The following is a 14,316-nucleotide window of genomic DNA, read 5'->3' as shown; positions in this document are numbered from 1 at the left end:
CTAATTTAAAAACACATGAGAAGCTGGTAGTGTTCATGTTTATTATTAATTGCTTAGAACTTTTCCCACCCTGAGACCTGCTCTAATGTCCTGAATACCAATCCTCTCCAGTTTTCTTCCTTTTCTTCTAGTTCCACACATTTTCTCAGTGCAATTCTAGTGGAATCTCTCCTTGTGTGTTATGAACTTTAATTCACCTTTTGTGAGTCAAATCAGATGTCTATTGTGCTCCAGACACATCATATTGTGGACAATGTCTCAATTATTTATTCTCCATTAATTTTTGATTGACATGTCATTCTGTCACAGCAGATCATGATTCTACAACCCAAGAGCAAAGCCCCCATATGTTTGTCCTCCCAGCACACCAGAGGGATCATAAGCAGTGACTAAGTGACTTGATCTTGTGTTAGAAAGTAGCTGCCAGCTTTCCTTAGAAATGATAATGTGATGATCTGGAATTTGTCTTTCATGTTTCCCATAGGATTTGACCATCATGCTGCCTACATTACTAATTCTCGTGGGGGCTTGGGGAGCATTGCAAGCTGACTTACTTTCTGACAGAAAGGGTAAGGATCTTCTATCTAACATTGTTTGTTTTTGTTAAAGTATAGTATAAAAAAAGTAATGGGATTTTCTCTGAAGCAAACATTCAGTTGGGACATTTAATAAAATAGAATAAACTCTTGAGAGTTAAGAAAATGGTGTGGGCAGAAATGTAAATTCTATGCTTTGGTGGGAAATTCAATTCTAAGAATATATATGGGAATCATGGAAGAAAGCAGCCTCCCCTGAGAATTTCATGAAAGGCCTCACAAGAAGCAAGAAAAATTTTCTACCATTTTTCTTTCCCTTTCCCCCCCGAAACTTGTTGACCTAAGAGTTTAGTATGATGATGGAGGTTAAGAGAGGAAAACTGTGGAATGCCACCAGCCCAGCTCTGTCCAGAACTCTCTCTAAAGACCGTGTTCTATCTTGGTTCCTCCCAGCGCAACGCCACCATCCACATGACCACCAAGCAGCTGAAGTATACATGATGCAACTAGAGCAATGGGGTTTAGCTACCTAATTTACATTTGAAAAGCCACAGCCTCCAGTGCCTACTGGAATAAAGGTGAACTACATAGACAGTCCTAGAAGCCTTCGCATGTCAAACGCAGGTGCAGACTCATGAAGGGCTTTTAAAGGTCAATGGAAAACACTGACAATTTAGCAAATGAATAAACTTAAGATTATGTGTTTCACAATGTATAGCACTGCCCTTATCTGGGTGAAAATTTTTAAGAAGTTGTTTAAACATATGCCCAGAAAAAACATAACAAAATAATACATGAATTGAAATTTTACTTTCTTATCGCTCATTGTGTTTTACATCATTTCTACAATGAGCACTGAGTCCTTAATTAAGAGAAATGGTTTATTTTGAAAGCAAATCCCTTTTTTCTACTCAAATACTTTAGGCTATGGCTCACAATGAGAAATAAATACATTTTACATTGTGAATCATTGATCTTACAAATAAGTAGGTACTTGTATGCAATGGAAACTAGATGTCCATAAGACAATTGTTTCAGATCTGATATATGCCCCCCCATCTCCTGGTGTGCTCTATTTATCTTCTGTACTACTGTGAAAATGAAAGAAATGGGATTTGAACTCCAGAAATTGTTAATCACATTCCATTTACTGGTTATGTTGTTATTGTAAAAACTACAGTTTTAATGAGTAACTGTATGGTAGATTATTCATATTCAATATAACCACATGAAAGTTACAGGTAATAACTGGATGATGAACAAGCAATAATTTTAAAGAAACTTTTGCCAAATTACTTCTGTATAATATATTCTAAGAAGCCACAACAAGCCAGTATGTTATTTAATAAAATAATTAAAATATATTAAGGACTGGGAATATAGCTCAGTGGTAAAATACCTGTCCTACATTCACTGGCTCTGAGTTTCACTCCCAGCACCATATATAAAAAATGCTCTTTATGGACAATTAAACATTGTATCGTTTTTTTGTTGTTTTTTTGAACCCTTAGTTTTACTTCTACCACCCGCTAATTTTACCATTAAAGCCACTGGATTAGCTCAAGTTCTTTTACACTGGGAGCCCAATCCTGACCAAGAGCACAGGAATGTTGATCTACAATATCATGTGAAAATAAATGTTCCACAAGAAGATGAAGTAAGTGCTGGTTCTGATGACAATCATTACCAAGAGTGAATATTCATTTTCAAACTGCATTTTAGCTTCAAGAAGTGAAATTCTTGATAAAGAACAGCCAATTACTAAAGACCTTCTTGTGTTACCAGTAGGATCTGTAAAGTGAATAGGACCAATGCTTATTATTCAATATGTGCTATGAAACAGTAGCATAGAAGGCTTTATTTCAAGGAAAATTCTCTCTCTCTCTCTCTCTCTCTCTCTCTCTCTCTCTCTCTCTCTCTGTCTCTCTCTCTCGTGTGTGTGTGTGTGTGTGTGTGTGTGTGTATGTGTGACAGAGGGAGAGACAGAGAGAATGCACATGTGTGTGTTATGTACTTGTTAGTGTGTCTGTGCACATGTTCATGTGGGTGTTTATGCAGGGGTATGAAGGCCACAGACTGACACTTGGCTTGATCTCTCTCCAAGACCTTTTGTTTTTGAGAGAAGTATCTCACTGAATTGCAAACTTATCAGTTTGACTAGGCTTCAAGGATCCACCTACCTCTGTCCTAACCCCAGTGTTGGGTTACAGGTGCATGCTGTCTTGTGCCTTGAATTTTGCATGTGTTTTTAGGGACCCAAACTCAAGTCATTGTATTCACACAACAATCACTTTATTGACTGAGCCATCTTTCCAGACTATTTCCCAACTTTAAAAGTGCATTGCGCTTTGATAGTACTGTTTACATATCTCCTAAAATGTCAACAAAACTAGGAGAAAGTAGTGAGCAAAATGGTACAAGGGAATGGTACAGTACAGGGTCAGAAAACCCAAGGTGAAAGCCAAGTTCATTCACTACCTATGTTTAAACCCTAAGGTCTTGAGTTGATTTTTCAGATTTACGATGGAGATATGCTAACATACCAGCTGTGTATCACAGTTTCAGTAAGGTGAAAGAAAGGGAGATGTGCTTTGTATTAACCATTTTGGAGTAAACATGAAAATTTAAAAGAATTTCCTGTCAAGAAGTTGCTCCTGGAGAGGAGACTGGCATTAAAGTTGAGAATCAAAGGGAACTTGAATCTTAATTACAATATGTTATTTCTTGTTAAAAGAGGAATATGTTCACGTGTCATTGAGAAACTATACTAACATTATAATGCCTTTTTTCTAAGAAAAGTGGAGTAAAAGGCCTATTTGATTAGTTGTTTTCTGCTATGTATATGCCATGACTGGCGGGCTTTGTTTTAGTATAATACCAGGAAGACTGACAGCAAATATGTGGCCCCCCTTCACAACGGCTTTGCAGCTAGTGTGAGGAGCATCGTATGGAGAAGTAACTCTTTCCTGGCCAGCAGTTGGGTTTCTGCTGAACTCAAAGCTTCACCAGGTAAAGGAGACATGGGGCATCTAAGTTTCATATTTTACTCTTGTCGGAATGAGAAAGAAAGCCACTTTTCTCTAGTCCAGCTCCACACCTTCCAATCTCCTTCACAGCACCCACATTCTAACCACAACTCTCATCGGCCACCCAGGTCCATCTGCAAGCACACCCCTGTATCTACACACTGCCCTTCAGAGGAAGCTGGGGTTTCTGGTACACATAATCAGAGCTCTGACTGAACATTTTAACACAGAAATACACAAACACAAGAGGGGAAAAAGGGAGTAGATAGGCCATCAGATTCTGGGATAAGCAATTTCCTAAATCATATACATCTTAACCCCACATCTGTGTTTTTCAAGGCTTTCTCCAATGAGCATCATTGGGTAAGAAGATCCTGCCTCCAGTGTTATTAGTCAGCTTTCTCTTTACTATAACAAATAATAATAGACTTATTTTGTTTCTGGTTTCAGTGGGGGTTTCCACCCATGACCTGTCAGGCCTATTTTTAGTTCATGTAACAGCATAGCATATCACTCCAGAAGCAAGTGGTAGAGGTCTATAGCCAGGAAGCAAAAGGCAGGCATAAAAGGGGCAAGGGTCCCTATAGGCCCCAATTCAGAAACCCCCTAAACTGTGTTGTAATAACACAGATGCTTGAATTTACTTATCATTTTCCAATGAGTTACCAACAGGCTTACTCCTAAGTAAGGAGGGTGCTTCAAGGCCTTAGGAGGCTCTGTCCTCTAACCACCCCCTCTGTCCATTGAAAAACATTTGATGACAGTGATAAAAGTTAATCTATAGTTGCTTTTAAGAAAAATAAAAACCCTTGCATCATTCAGGGTTTCCTCTTTAGGGAGGTTTGTTATCCCTAACCCTAGACCCCCAAGTACATTTTTCCATCTTTGAGGAACAACAGCAGGTTTGTTTGACAGAGTGCTCAGGGTAGCACAAACATAATTTGGGGAAGGTCGGTGCAAGCAAACATTTGAAACCTCGGATTTTAAGTCATGGTACGTTAAGGAGACTGCTAAGCTAAGGTACACAGGTCTCTAATATAATGGTAGGATCTTGGGGTATTTTCAAAATGCATTTCCCGAGCAGTAATCCATGCAATTCCTAAGATATAGATACCAAGGAATGGCTCATATGATTCAAGAGGGAAGAAGATTCTGGAGAGATTCCTTGACTGAGCCTCATTTACAGTTAGAAAAACTGGAATTCAGACACTGTATGGAGAGATGCCTCACAGCCAGGTACTGGCAAATATAGCAGTAGAGTGCTGAAGTTGTTGGACACCTGACACTAGACTTGAACTTTCAGACATCTGTCTCAAAGATACACCCCCGTATCTTCATCTAAAGGAGCTGAAAAGTTCTTTTATGTCAAAACCTGAGGCTTTATAGTTCTAGTTTCATTTCTCCAGTAAATTCACCCTTTGCAAATAAGTTTCTATAAATAGATCTTTGTGGTGACTCACAATCAAAAGTATCTCAAGCAAAAGCACAAAATTCATAAACCACCATGGCAGTGTTTTATTCTTTTTATTTGTGGTCCCCTAGGGTCTTCTGGAACCTCAGTTATTAATTTAACTTGTACCACAAACACTGTCCTGAGTAGTCACACCCACTTAAGGCCGTACCAAGTGTCTCTTCGCTGCACCTGGCTTGTTGGCAAGGATGCCCCTGAGGACACACAGTATTTCTTATACTACAGGTCAGTATCTATTTTTACTTATGCAAATTATTCATTTCCTCTTCCCTTATAAAAACTCATGGGTATTCCAATTTAGGTTTGGTGTTTGGACTGAAGAATGCCAAGAATACAGCAGAGATACACTGAACAGAAATGTTGCATGCTGGTTTCCCAGGACATTTATCAACAGCAAAGGGTTTGATCAGCTTGCAGTACATGTTAATGGCTCAAGCAAGCATGCTGCAATCAAGTCCTTTGATCAGCTGTTCACTCCACATGCCATTGGTAAGCCAGACTTATGCCAGCATTAGGATAATGAAATAGCCCAATTTTGGCATTGGGAAGGGTCCTGTTACCTTTCAAATATTAAGCAGTCATATAACCAACATGGAAAAAATAACTGAGACAGGCATCCTAATTCTAACTCTACATAAATGTTTGGCTGGTTGACTTGGCAATGTAGGGGTCTGTCCTGGGCATGGGAAGATGTTTAGTGGCATTTTGGGCCTCTATCTAAGAGTTTTCTAACTTGTATCTTCCCTGCTAGTTCCTGTCTCCCGAGCTGTGACCAAATCACATCTCAAACATATCCTTTCGAGTGTAGAGCTCTCCCCAGTTGAGAATGACCGCACCAGAAAAAGTCAAAGCAATGCTAATCTGTTCTGGTCTGGCCTGTTTTAATAAAATGTGTGTCCACAGGCAATAGATTGCACCCAAAAAAATCCTTAGCCATTTTCTCCAAGGTGTGGTCCTTCTACAGTTCAAAGGTATTCATTTAGGCTTTCCAATATTTGTCTCTTCTTTCAAAGCTAACCCTCCAAACCTCATTGTTCCTTCATAGTGGTTTGGACTCATCTATAGGCTTTTGAACAATATGTCCACAGTTCTCTTCTCTCCTACACCCTCCGCTTCCCTTCCCCATTCCTTTCTCCCTGGTTCACTTTTTTTTAGATGTGTATTGCACTGTATTCATATGTGTGCAGGTGTGCTTGTCCATACAAATGCCTGGGATTAACCTCAGAATCTCTTCCTCGGTTGCTTCTCTGATTAATTTTGTAGGGAGCAGAAACTTTCACTGGATTGGAACTTGCCATTTTTGCTAGACTGGCTGGCTACCTAGCTAGCTAGCGAGGCTCTAGAATTCACCTACCCCTACTTCCCAACCATCACCCCCAGCTCTGGGGTTACAGCTGTTTTCACCTGGAGGCTGGGAATCCAAACTCAGGCCCCAATGCTAGTATGGAAGTACTTTACTCCTGTAAAAACCTATTTAGCTCAATCTATTCTTTTCATTCAGAAGCCTCTTGTTTTATCTGACAAGCAAAAAATAAACACTGAAGCCATAAAGGAGAAGTGATTTACCCAGAGCTCTACCCCTGCTGAGAAATGGAAGTGGGGCACATGGTCCATGTTCTGTCCATGAGTACACTCTAGCTTGCAAAGTTAAAGGGATGCTGCAGCGAGCTGACAGCAGAAAGGTGTCAACCACTTCCATTTGGAGTAGTGATTTCTGTTCTTTATATGTGTAAATCTATTCAGAAAGCCATACCGAGAACCTCATGGGAAGTCACTCACTTCCTGTGGCTTTGAGATTGGTTGATTGAGACCTAATGGTAAACCTTGTGAAAAGCATATCTTAGAAATGGTGGGTTGGGGCTATCATCCCTGATCATTGCTTTCTCTGACCTAGATCAAGTGAATCCTCCAATGAATGTCACAGTTGAAATTGAAGAAACTTCCCTTTATATCCAATGGGAGAAACCAGTTTCTGCCTTTCCAGTCCATTGCTTTAATTATGAATTAAAAATCTACAATACGAAGAATGGTTACTTTCAGGTAATTTTTAATATCATTGCAATATTCCATATTAGACACCATTATTTGTGGAGCATTTAAAACAGTGGCTCTCAACCTTCCTAATGCTGTGACCCTTTAATACAATTCCTCATGTTGTGGTGTCCCCCAACCACAAAGTTATTTTCATTGCTGCTAAATAACTGTAATTTTGCTACTGTTATGAATCTTAATGTAAATATTTTTGGATATAGAGGTTTGCCAAAGGGGTTGCAACCCACAGGTTGAGAACCACTGATTTAAAAGTTTCAGTAGTGACTGCTCTGCTGTTTTTAATTATCAACAAAGTGAATGTTGACTTACACCTGCCCTGGGTATTACAAAAATAAATCCTACAGTGCTTATATTTTGAAAGGATATACTTTGAGTTGAAAATAATACAAAGGATAAAATGAAACCCATTTATAAGAGCTTTGCTAAAAAAAATACAAATGATACAACTACTGGGGAAAGTGGGAAGGCAAGTTTTCCACAAGTTAGAATTATCCTAAGAGCATGTAATTCTACTTCTAGTTATGCATGCAAATGATTTCAAAACAGGGCCTCAAAAAGATATTTGAACACACGTACTCACACCAACATAACTCACAATAGCCAACTGTGAAAAGCTCCCATGTCCATTAACAGATGAATAGAGTCAGGTTTGGTGGCATACATCTGTGATTTCAGTGCCCAGGAGGGAAGCTGAGAAATCAGGAATGTCAGAAAGCTAGTGTGGACTACATAGCAAGATTCCTCCTGAAAGCAAACAAGCCAAGACCAAAGCCCTACAGAATATGCATAAAAATGAAATGTGATATATATTAATATATCCAAAGGGACATTATTCAGTCTTTGAAAGGAAATTCTCATACATGCTATGATATGAATGAACCTAAGGACAGCAGGCAAGGTGAAATGAGCAAATCACAAAGGACCAATAGCATACAATTCTGCCTTTATGAGATACCAAGTGTAGTAAAACACATATAAACAGAAGGTAATGCAATGGTTGCTAGGAAATGGAGAATGGAAAATGTGGAACCATTTTCTAATGGAAACAGAGTGTCCGGATTGTGAACTTTTGATCATTGGGTGATAGGGATTGAATGGACAGGCTCATGCACACGCAGCATGAGACACACCCTGAACCAGCAACTCCAGACTTGCAAGATGAAAAGTATGTCGCAGTCAGGTTGCACAACAGTGTGGCTCTTCAGCATTTCTGGCCTGCACGCTTGACAATAGTGCAGGGGCATATATTACACCTATGGAGTTTTATTATATTATTTTATACCTTGTCTATAATAGTTTTTATATAATTATGTTTCCCATTTTATTGGCAATTAAGCCCCACCCCTGAAAAACAAAGATGAACAATTTCTCAGAGTCACAAAGCTAAGGAAGAAATATAGAAGTCAGGATTCAAACTGATGTCTTACAAATAAAAGGAATGAAGAAGCTGTGAGATGAGCAGTGGTAATGGCCCTTGCCGCTAAGCATGCTTTCCTGCATTCCGTTCCTGGGACCCACAAGTGGAAGGAGAGAACGGCAGCCTCAAGTTGTCCCCTCATCTCTATATCAGTGCTGTGACGTACATACACATACCCAAACAAAGAAATGTAAAAATAACTAACAGAAACAAAGTAAACACCATTTAATTAAACTTAACCAATATCTACAAATTAGTTTCTTGTAACACATAAAGAGAAATAAGGCCTTGTTTTTGTAGTCTGGAATAAACTAATAATATGTCCTGTTAATGTTAAATTATGTGCCATATCATGGGGCACATTACTTTCATATGATCTGCCAAGCAGGTAATTCACGTATAAATAAATGGACACGGGGCTGGAGAGATGGCTCAGTGGTTAAGAGCACTGAATGCTCTTCTAGGTGACCCAGGTTCAATTTGCAACTGTCTGTAATTCCAGTTCCAGATGATCTGGTGCCCTCCCATAGGCATACATACAGGCAACACACCATTACAATGAAAATAAATAGATTAAGTAAAAAATAAATGGATATATAAGATGAGTTCCGCTCTGGTAAATGGCATCCAGAGGCTCCCTACCATTGGAAAAATCAACAGAGTACTGAGGGGAGAGGGGGAAAAAGAGCCTTGTCAGCTTCCAGTCTCCACAGCATGGAGTCAGGGGTAGGGCTGGGGGGGTCAAACAGAAACTTGACTACTGAGGAAAAGAGAGGATATCATAGTGTGTGTTTCCAGAAATATCTTCTGTGATGGATTAGCTTTCTCTTGTACATTGTAATCTGCCATAGATTAGCACCTTTATAAAATGCATTAAGAAGGACCAACTAGAAAAACAAAACAAAACAGTCAAAGATGTGCAAATACAAACCAACGATCATGTGCTTGGATGTCACAGCAATGTTTAACGGCTCTCCATTTCTAAACTGCTGTCACTGTCTGCGCTGATCTTATCATAGAGCAGCAAGCAGCATTTCCTGACCTGTACAAGTCCACAACCACACTGTGCCTGCTAGGGGTGGGTGTGAGGAAAAGGAATAAATAACCCAGAGGCTCGAGAGTGCAAACTTACTTCAGTCAAGGGGTAGTAACTGAGCTGGCCCAACACAAGGCTAGCACTAGACTTGTAACTCTACTGTGAGGCTTTTATTAAAAGCCATAGAGCATCTACTTTAAAACCATGGACATGGGTAATGAGCATCATCAAAGAATTTTACAGGATGGAGAAAAGTAGCATTTACAGGGTAGAAGCGTAATCTTTGTGGCAGTGTGGCAGTTGGCTGTGAAGGGTGCCACATGGATACAGGGATATTAGCTTTTAAGACCATCCAAGAAATAGAGCAGAAAGCCTGCACAGGCTATGGTCATGGGGCAGGGCTGAACAGGCACAAACTACATGCTATTTAGGACTATGACTTTCCAATGTGGAAGGACAAGGTAACAGGGATTATGTATGCTGTTGAAGGTGATTCCAGTTTTTCCATATGAAACATTAATTGTCTGCACAGCTTCACCTATCCCTTTAGCTGACCACCTGATATATTTTAGTTACAAGATCACTTTCTCCCTCAGGGTAACTGCCAAGACCTCACACTGGAACAGTGTAGAATAAGCTCATGACTATGCCCTGTTGATTTTTAGATTACTTGCTAAGTAATGAGTTACATTACCTACACATGACTTCCCAAGCTGGTATTCACAGAAATTATATATCTAGGCATTATTATAATGTTAATTTTCCCCATTTAGGTGGAAAAACTGGCCACCAACAAATTCATGTCAAAAATTGATGATGTTTCTACATATTCCATTCAAGTGAGAGCAGTTGTGAGTTCATCTTGCAGAGTATCTGGAAGCTGGGGCGAGTGGAGTGAACCTATTTATGTGGGTGAGTCCCTGTTGTGTATTTGAAAGCAGTGGCAACAAATAATCCTGGAAAGTGCACATGCTCACTCAGGTCTTGTAATGGCTTCATCTTTACTCTGACTCATCTTTCATCCATCTACTTTGTCCTCAACTAGACATGTGTTCTAGGATGCCTAGTTGTGCTACTGTCTCCCTCGAGCAAGTCCTTCCTAGGCCTTCCATCCATATTGTGTATGTGTGCAGGACATGCATGACTGTGAGCTGTATGTGCATGGGTGTGGGTATGCAGGTATTTGCACTGTGTGTGTTCATGGGGAGCAAAGGAGGATATCGGGATTCTGCTCTGTCATTCTCTACCTTGTTCCCATGAGACAGAGTCTCTTGTTGAACATGGAGCTAGGCTGGTTCACAGTAAGCCCCAGAATTTCTCACACCTCTGCCTTCAACAGGTCCCCATGAAGACATGCCCAGCTTTTCATACGGGTTTTGGGATTGAACTCCGTCCCTTACACATGTACAGTAAGCTCTCTTACCTGCCGAGGCATCTCCCCAGCTCCTATCTAAGTATTTAGAGCACACTTCTTATTTTCAGATAATTGCAGGTTCATAAGCGGTGGAAAGAAACAGAGATCCAATCTTTCTTTGACCTAGTTTCTTCTTAACTAAAAAATTGGCATTGATGACTCACCATATTTCTCAGAGCCTATGGATTTAATGTATAATGATTTGTTTATGTTTTGTCTTTTTTTTTTTTTTTGGTTTTTCGAGATAGGGTTTCTCTGTATTGCTTTGGAGGTTGTCCTGGAACTCGCTCTGTAGATCGGGCTGGCCTCTAACTCACAGAGATCCACTTGCCTTTGCCTCCTGAGTGCTGGGATTAAAGGGGTAAGCCACCAATGTCTGCCTTATGTTTGGTCTTATGTAGTGTTAGCATTCATGTTATACTCAGTCAAGATGCCAAACTGTGTATCAAAATTGTTCCTTTTGAACTTTTGAAACAAGCCCGTCCTCTTTTTCTCCTCATCTTTAAGCCTCAAAAAGGTCTCCATCACCATAATTTTGCCATACTCAGGTGTGACTTTATTTGTTTCCTTTTTAAAAGATTTTAAAATTGAATAATATTAGGGTCTTTGAAACCTGGATCTGTCCCTGAGAGTAAGTACCTCTAGCAATTTGGGCATCACCTGGGCATGTGTGTTGTCTTACACCTATTTTTATTTGAGATCAACTTGGCTGGTTTATTTGGCAAGTTAAATGAGTACCATACATGACAAGTAACAGGGAATGGGTAGCAACTATGGATGGAGGGGTGGATTTATTGGATAAAGAAATTATTGGTACACATAGATATTTGCAAAACACCATGCTAGATGATTTTCATATATTCTCTTAGTTAAATCTATCAAGAAACCCATTCTTCATATAGGGATGTGTGTTTGGAACACTTGGGTGCTTTGCTTATCTCTGCAAGCATCTGAGATGGGGTGAATGTATTCTAGGACCCATGCTCTTAGCACTCCATCACGTAATAGGACCCTTCATGTTGCAAGGTGCTTAGCAACTTAGACTGGCATTGGGGACTTAGTGGTTATAGCTGGTTAAATTACCTCTTACAAAACCTAAGAACAATTTGGACAGCATACTTAAGGAGAAATGTATTTTAGGCACACACTAAAATTTTCTACTAACGTAATTCATTCACTTGGGCTACAGGGTGGGTCCTCTGGAAATTCTTGGGCAGAGAACTATGAGCCTGCATAGTTGTTAATCAGAGCTGATGTCATTGGGTACATTTCCAGGGGAGAGAGGAATGGTGGAAGGGCTCAAGAGGTGGAGCACTGATCTCAGTCTGTGAGGCTACTGAGAAAGCTGGTGTGTGTGTGCGTGTGTGTGTGTGTGTGTGTGTGTGTGTGTGTGTGTGTGTGTGTGTGTGTGCTCAGAGCAGCACCAGGAGCTTCCTGGGGAGAGGAACTGAAAGGGGAGTATAGGGAAGTGAAAGGTGAACAAACTCACCTACCTCATAATATTGCTGAGGTGAATCTTCCCCTCCCTCCCTTTCTCCCCTGCTGAACTAAACTGACGTGGTACACACAGGACATCTCTCAAAAACACTTTGTTTGCACAGATAACTCATTCTGTGCCCCAAAAGAAAATCAAGACTCATTAGTCTCAGGGAATTTGAAACAAGAGTATTAATTTTGTCACATCCTGTGACAGAAGCTTCATTTATTTGTATTCCATGGATTCCTTTTACAGAACATTGTTTACAGAATGTTTCTCAAGTACACAGCCCTCACTAGTCTGAAATTATAATGTTTCTCATTGCTGTCCCTACACTGCAACCTAAACAATGTTGGGGGAAATGAATATGGATCAAGAGACCTCAGATGAATATAATAGAGACCAAGGTGAGAATCCCGGCTAAGAAATCAGTAATGTTTGCTGAGTGCTTGAGTCTTGAAGCTGTAATTGGTGTTATCTGTTGACATTGTAGAACTTAAGAGGGTGAGGAAGCAGCAGTAGGCAAAGTCATGGATTTTAGCCATGGGTAGTTCAATGGTCCAACTTAGAGACCGCTAAGTAACCAGAGAACACAGTACAACACTGAGAAGGATTCCGAGAATAAACTCAGGCTGTAAGAGGGAATGATAGTCTCTGCCACTACATGGGGGACTGAGTGAAGAAGGAACATGCTACTCCAGACTTTCCTACTCTGACCTAACTCCTAGCGTTTCTGGGCCTCAGTTCCCTTCCTGTAGATGTCATGCTTCATTCCCTGGCTGCTTCTAACTCAGCCATTCTTGTGACTCCACTCTCCAACCAAAGGACTGGGAGTAAGGTTGTGATCCACCTCGAGGGTTTATTTTCAGCTTGTTTTTAACTTAGTATTCATTTTCCACTCTCCCGCTCTCTCGCCATTTCCAGAATAACTGCTTCCTGGCTTGGATCTGCCCTCATTATATTTACCCCCAGGTGCACCTCATTGCCATTTGCTACTGCAAATCCTATTTCATTTATTGCCACCCATTTCATGAAGACGAGTTGATTAATATTAGCGCTTACCTTATAAATCCATCCTTTCTGGAATTTACTCCCCTGCTCAGTGTAGGATCATTAGTGAATTTAATCAATGCAGACTCTCCGTTTTCATCAAGATGATTAATAAACATAATAGGAAGTCCAAGCCCCTCAGGAGTGTTTTGCTTGGCTCTCCCTTCCCCCTGGAGGATGCAGTTATAATTACGCTCAGCTTGCAGTCTCTCAGGCAGTTTTGCTGCTATGTTCATTTCCTTCAGACACTCTCCCATCTCTCCTACCCTGCCTTACAAACGGCCCCTGAGAGCCCTGCTGGATTTTTCACTACCAGGCCCAACTGAAATATCACCCCATGCCTTTGATATTGTATTTTAATTAAGACAAGGAAATGGAAGCCTGAAGATACTCAATGACTCAGTCATTGTCAAATAGCTAAGAAGTGACTATTAATGTATAATGTCCCCCAAATAAGTGTCATATGAACCAATTAGCAAATTAGAATAGTTTGACTAACTAACCCATTACAGCACAAGGTTACTTTATGAGACAGAGGGGAAACTAGATTGATGATGCAGAAAGCTGGGCTTGAGGGAGGTTGCTTCTGCCCTGGTTAGCAAGGTTCCTGGTCAGTACAATAAGCATAGGGGCTATAGATGCAATGAGAAATATAGCCAGCAAAGAAACTTTCTCTATCTGCTTGAGATTTGCCTTGAATCTGGCCTCTTGACCTGGAATTTTCAGAGCAAAGATTTTCTTCCTTCTTTCCTTCCTTCATTTCTTTCTTTCTTTCTTTCTTTCTTTCTTTCTTTCTTTCTTTCTCTCTCTCTTTCCTTCTCTCCTTTCTTTGTAAAT

General features: G+C 40.2%; 1 protein-coding gene across 1 annotated transcript in view; it reads left to right on the top strand.

Moving 5' to 3' along the window:
• Positions 1-496: 496 nt before the first annotated feature.
• Il5ra (interleukin 5 receptor subunit alpha) overlaps positions 497-14,316 on the top strand; it is a 29,808-nt gene continuing 15,988 nt past the window's right edge. Inside the window, exons 1-7 of the mRNA XM_005066186.3 lie at positions 497-569; positions 2,048-2,193; positions 3,407-3,545; positions 5,105-5,258; positions 5,335-5,522; positions 6,928-7,073; positions 10,312-10,450. Of these exons, the coding sequence (XP_005066243.3) occupies positions 497-569; positions 2,048-2,193; positions 3,407-3,545; positions 5,105-5,258; positions 5,335-5,522; positions 6,928-7,073; positions 10,312-10,450 (985 nt within the window). The remainder of the gene's footprint in view (positions 570-2,047; positions 2,194-3,406; positions 3,546-5,104; positions 5,259-5,334; positions 5,523-6,927; positions 7,074-10,311; positions 10,451-14,316) is intronic.

Source organism: Mesocricetus auratus, unplaced genomic scaffold (genome assembly GCF_017639785.1).
Source record: "Mesocricetus auratus isolate SY011 unplaced genomic scaffold, BCM_Maur_2.0 Super-Scaffold_100676, whole genome shotgun sequence".
Lineage (NCBI taxonomy): Eukaryota > Metazoa > Chordata > Mammalia > Rodentia > Cricetidae > Mesocricetus > Mesocricetus auratus.
Note: the sequence above shows the minus strand (reverse complement) of the source record. Positions and strands in the feature narration are given on the sequence as shown.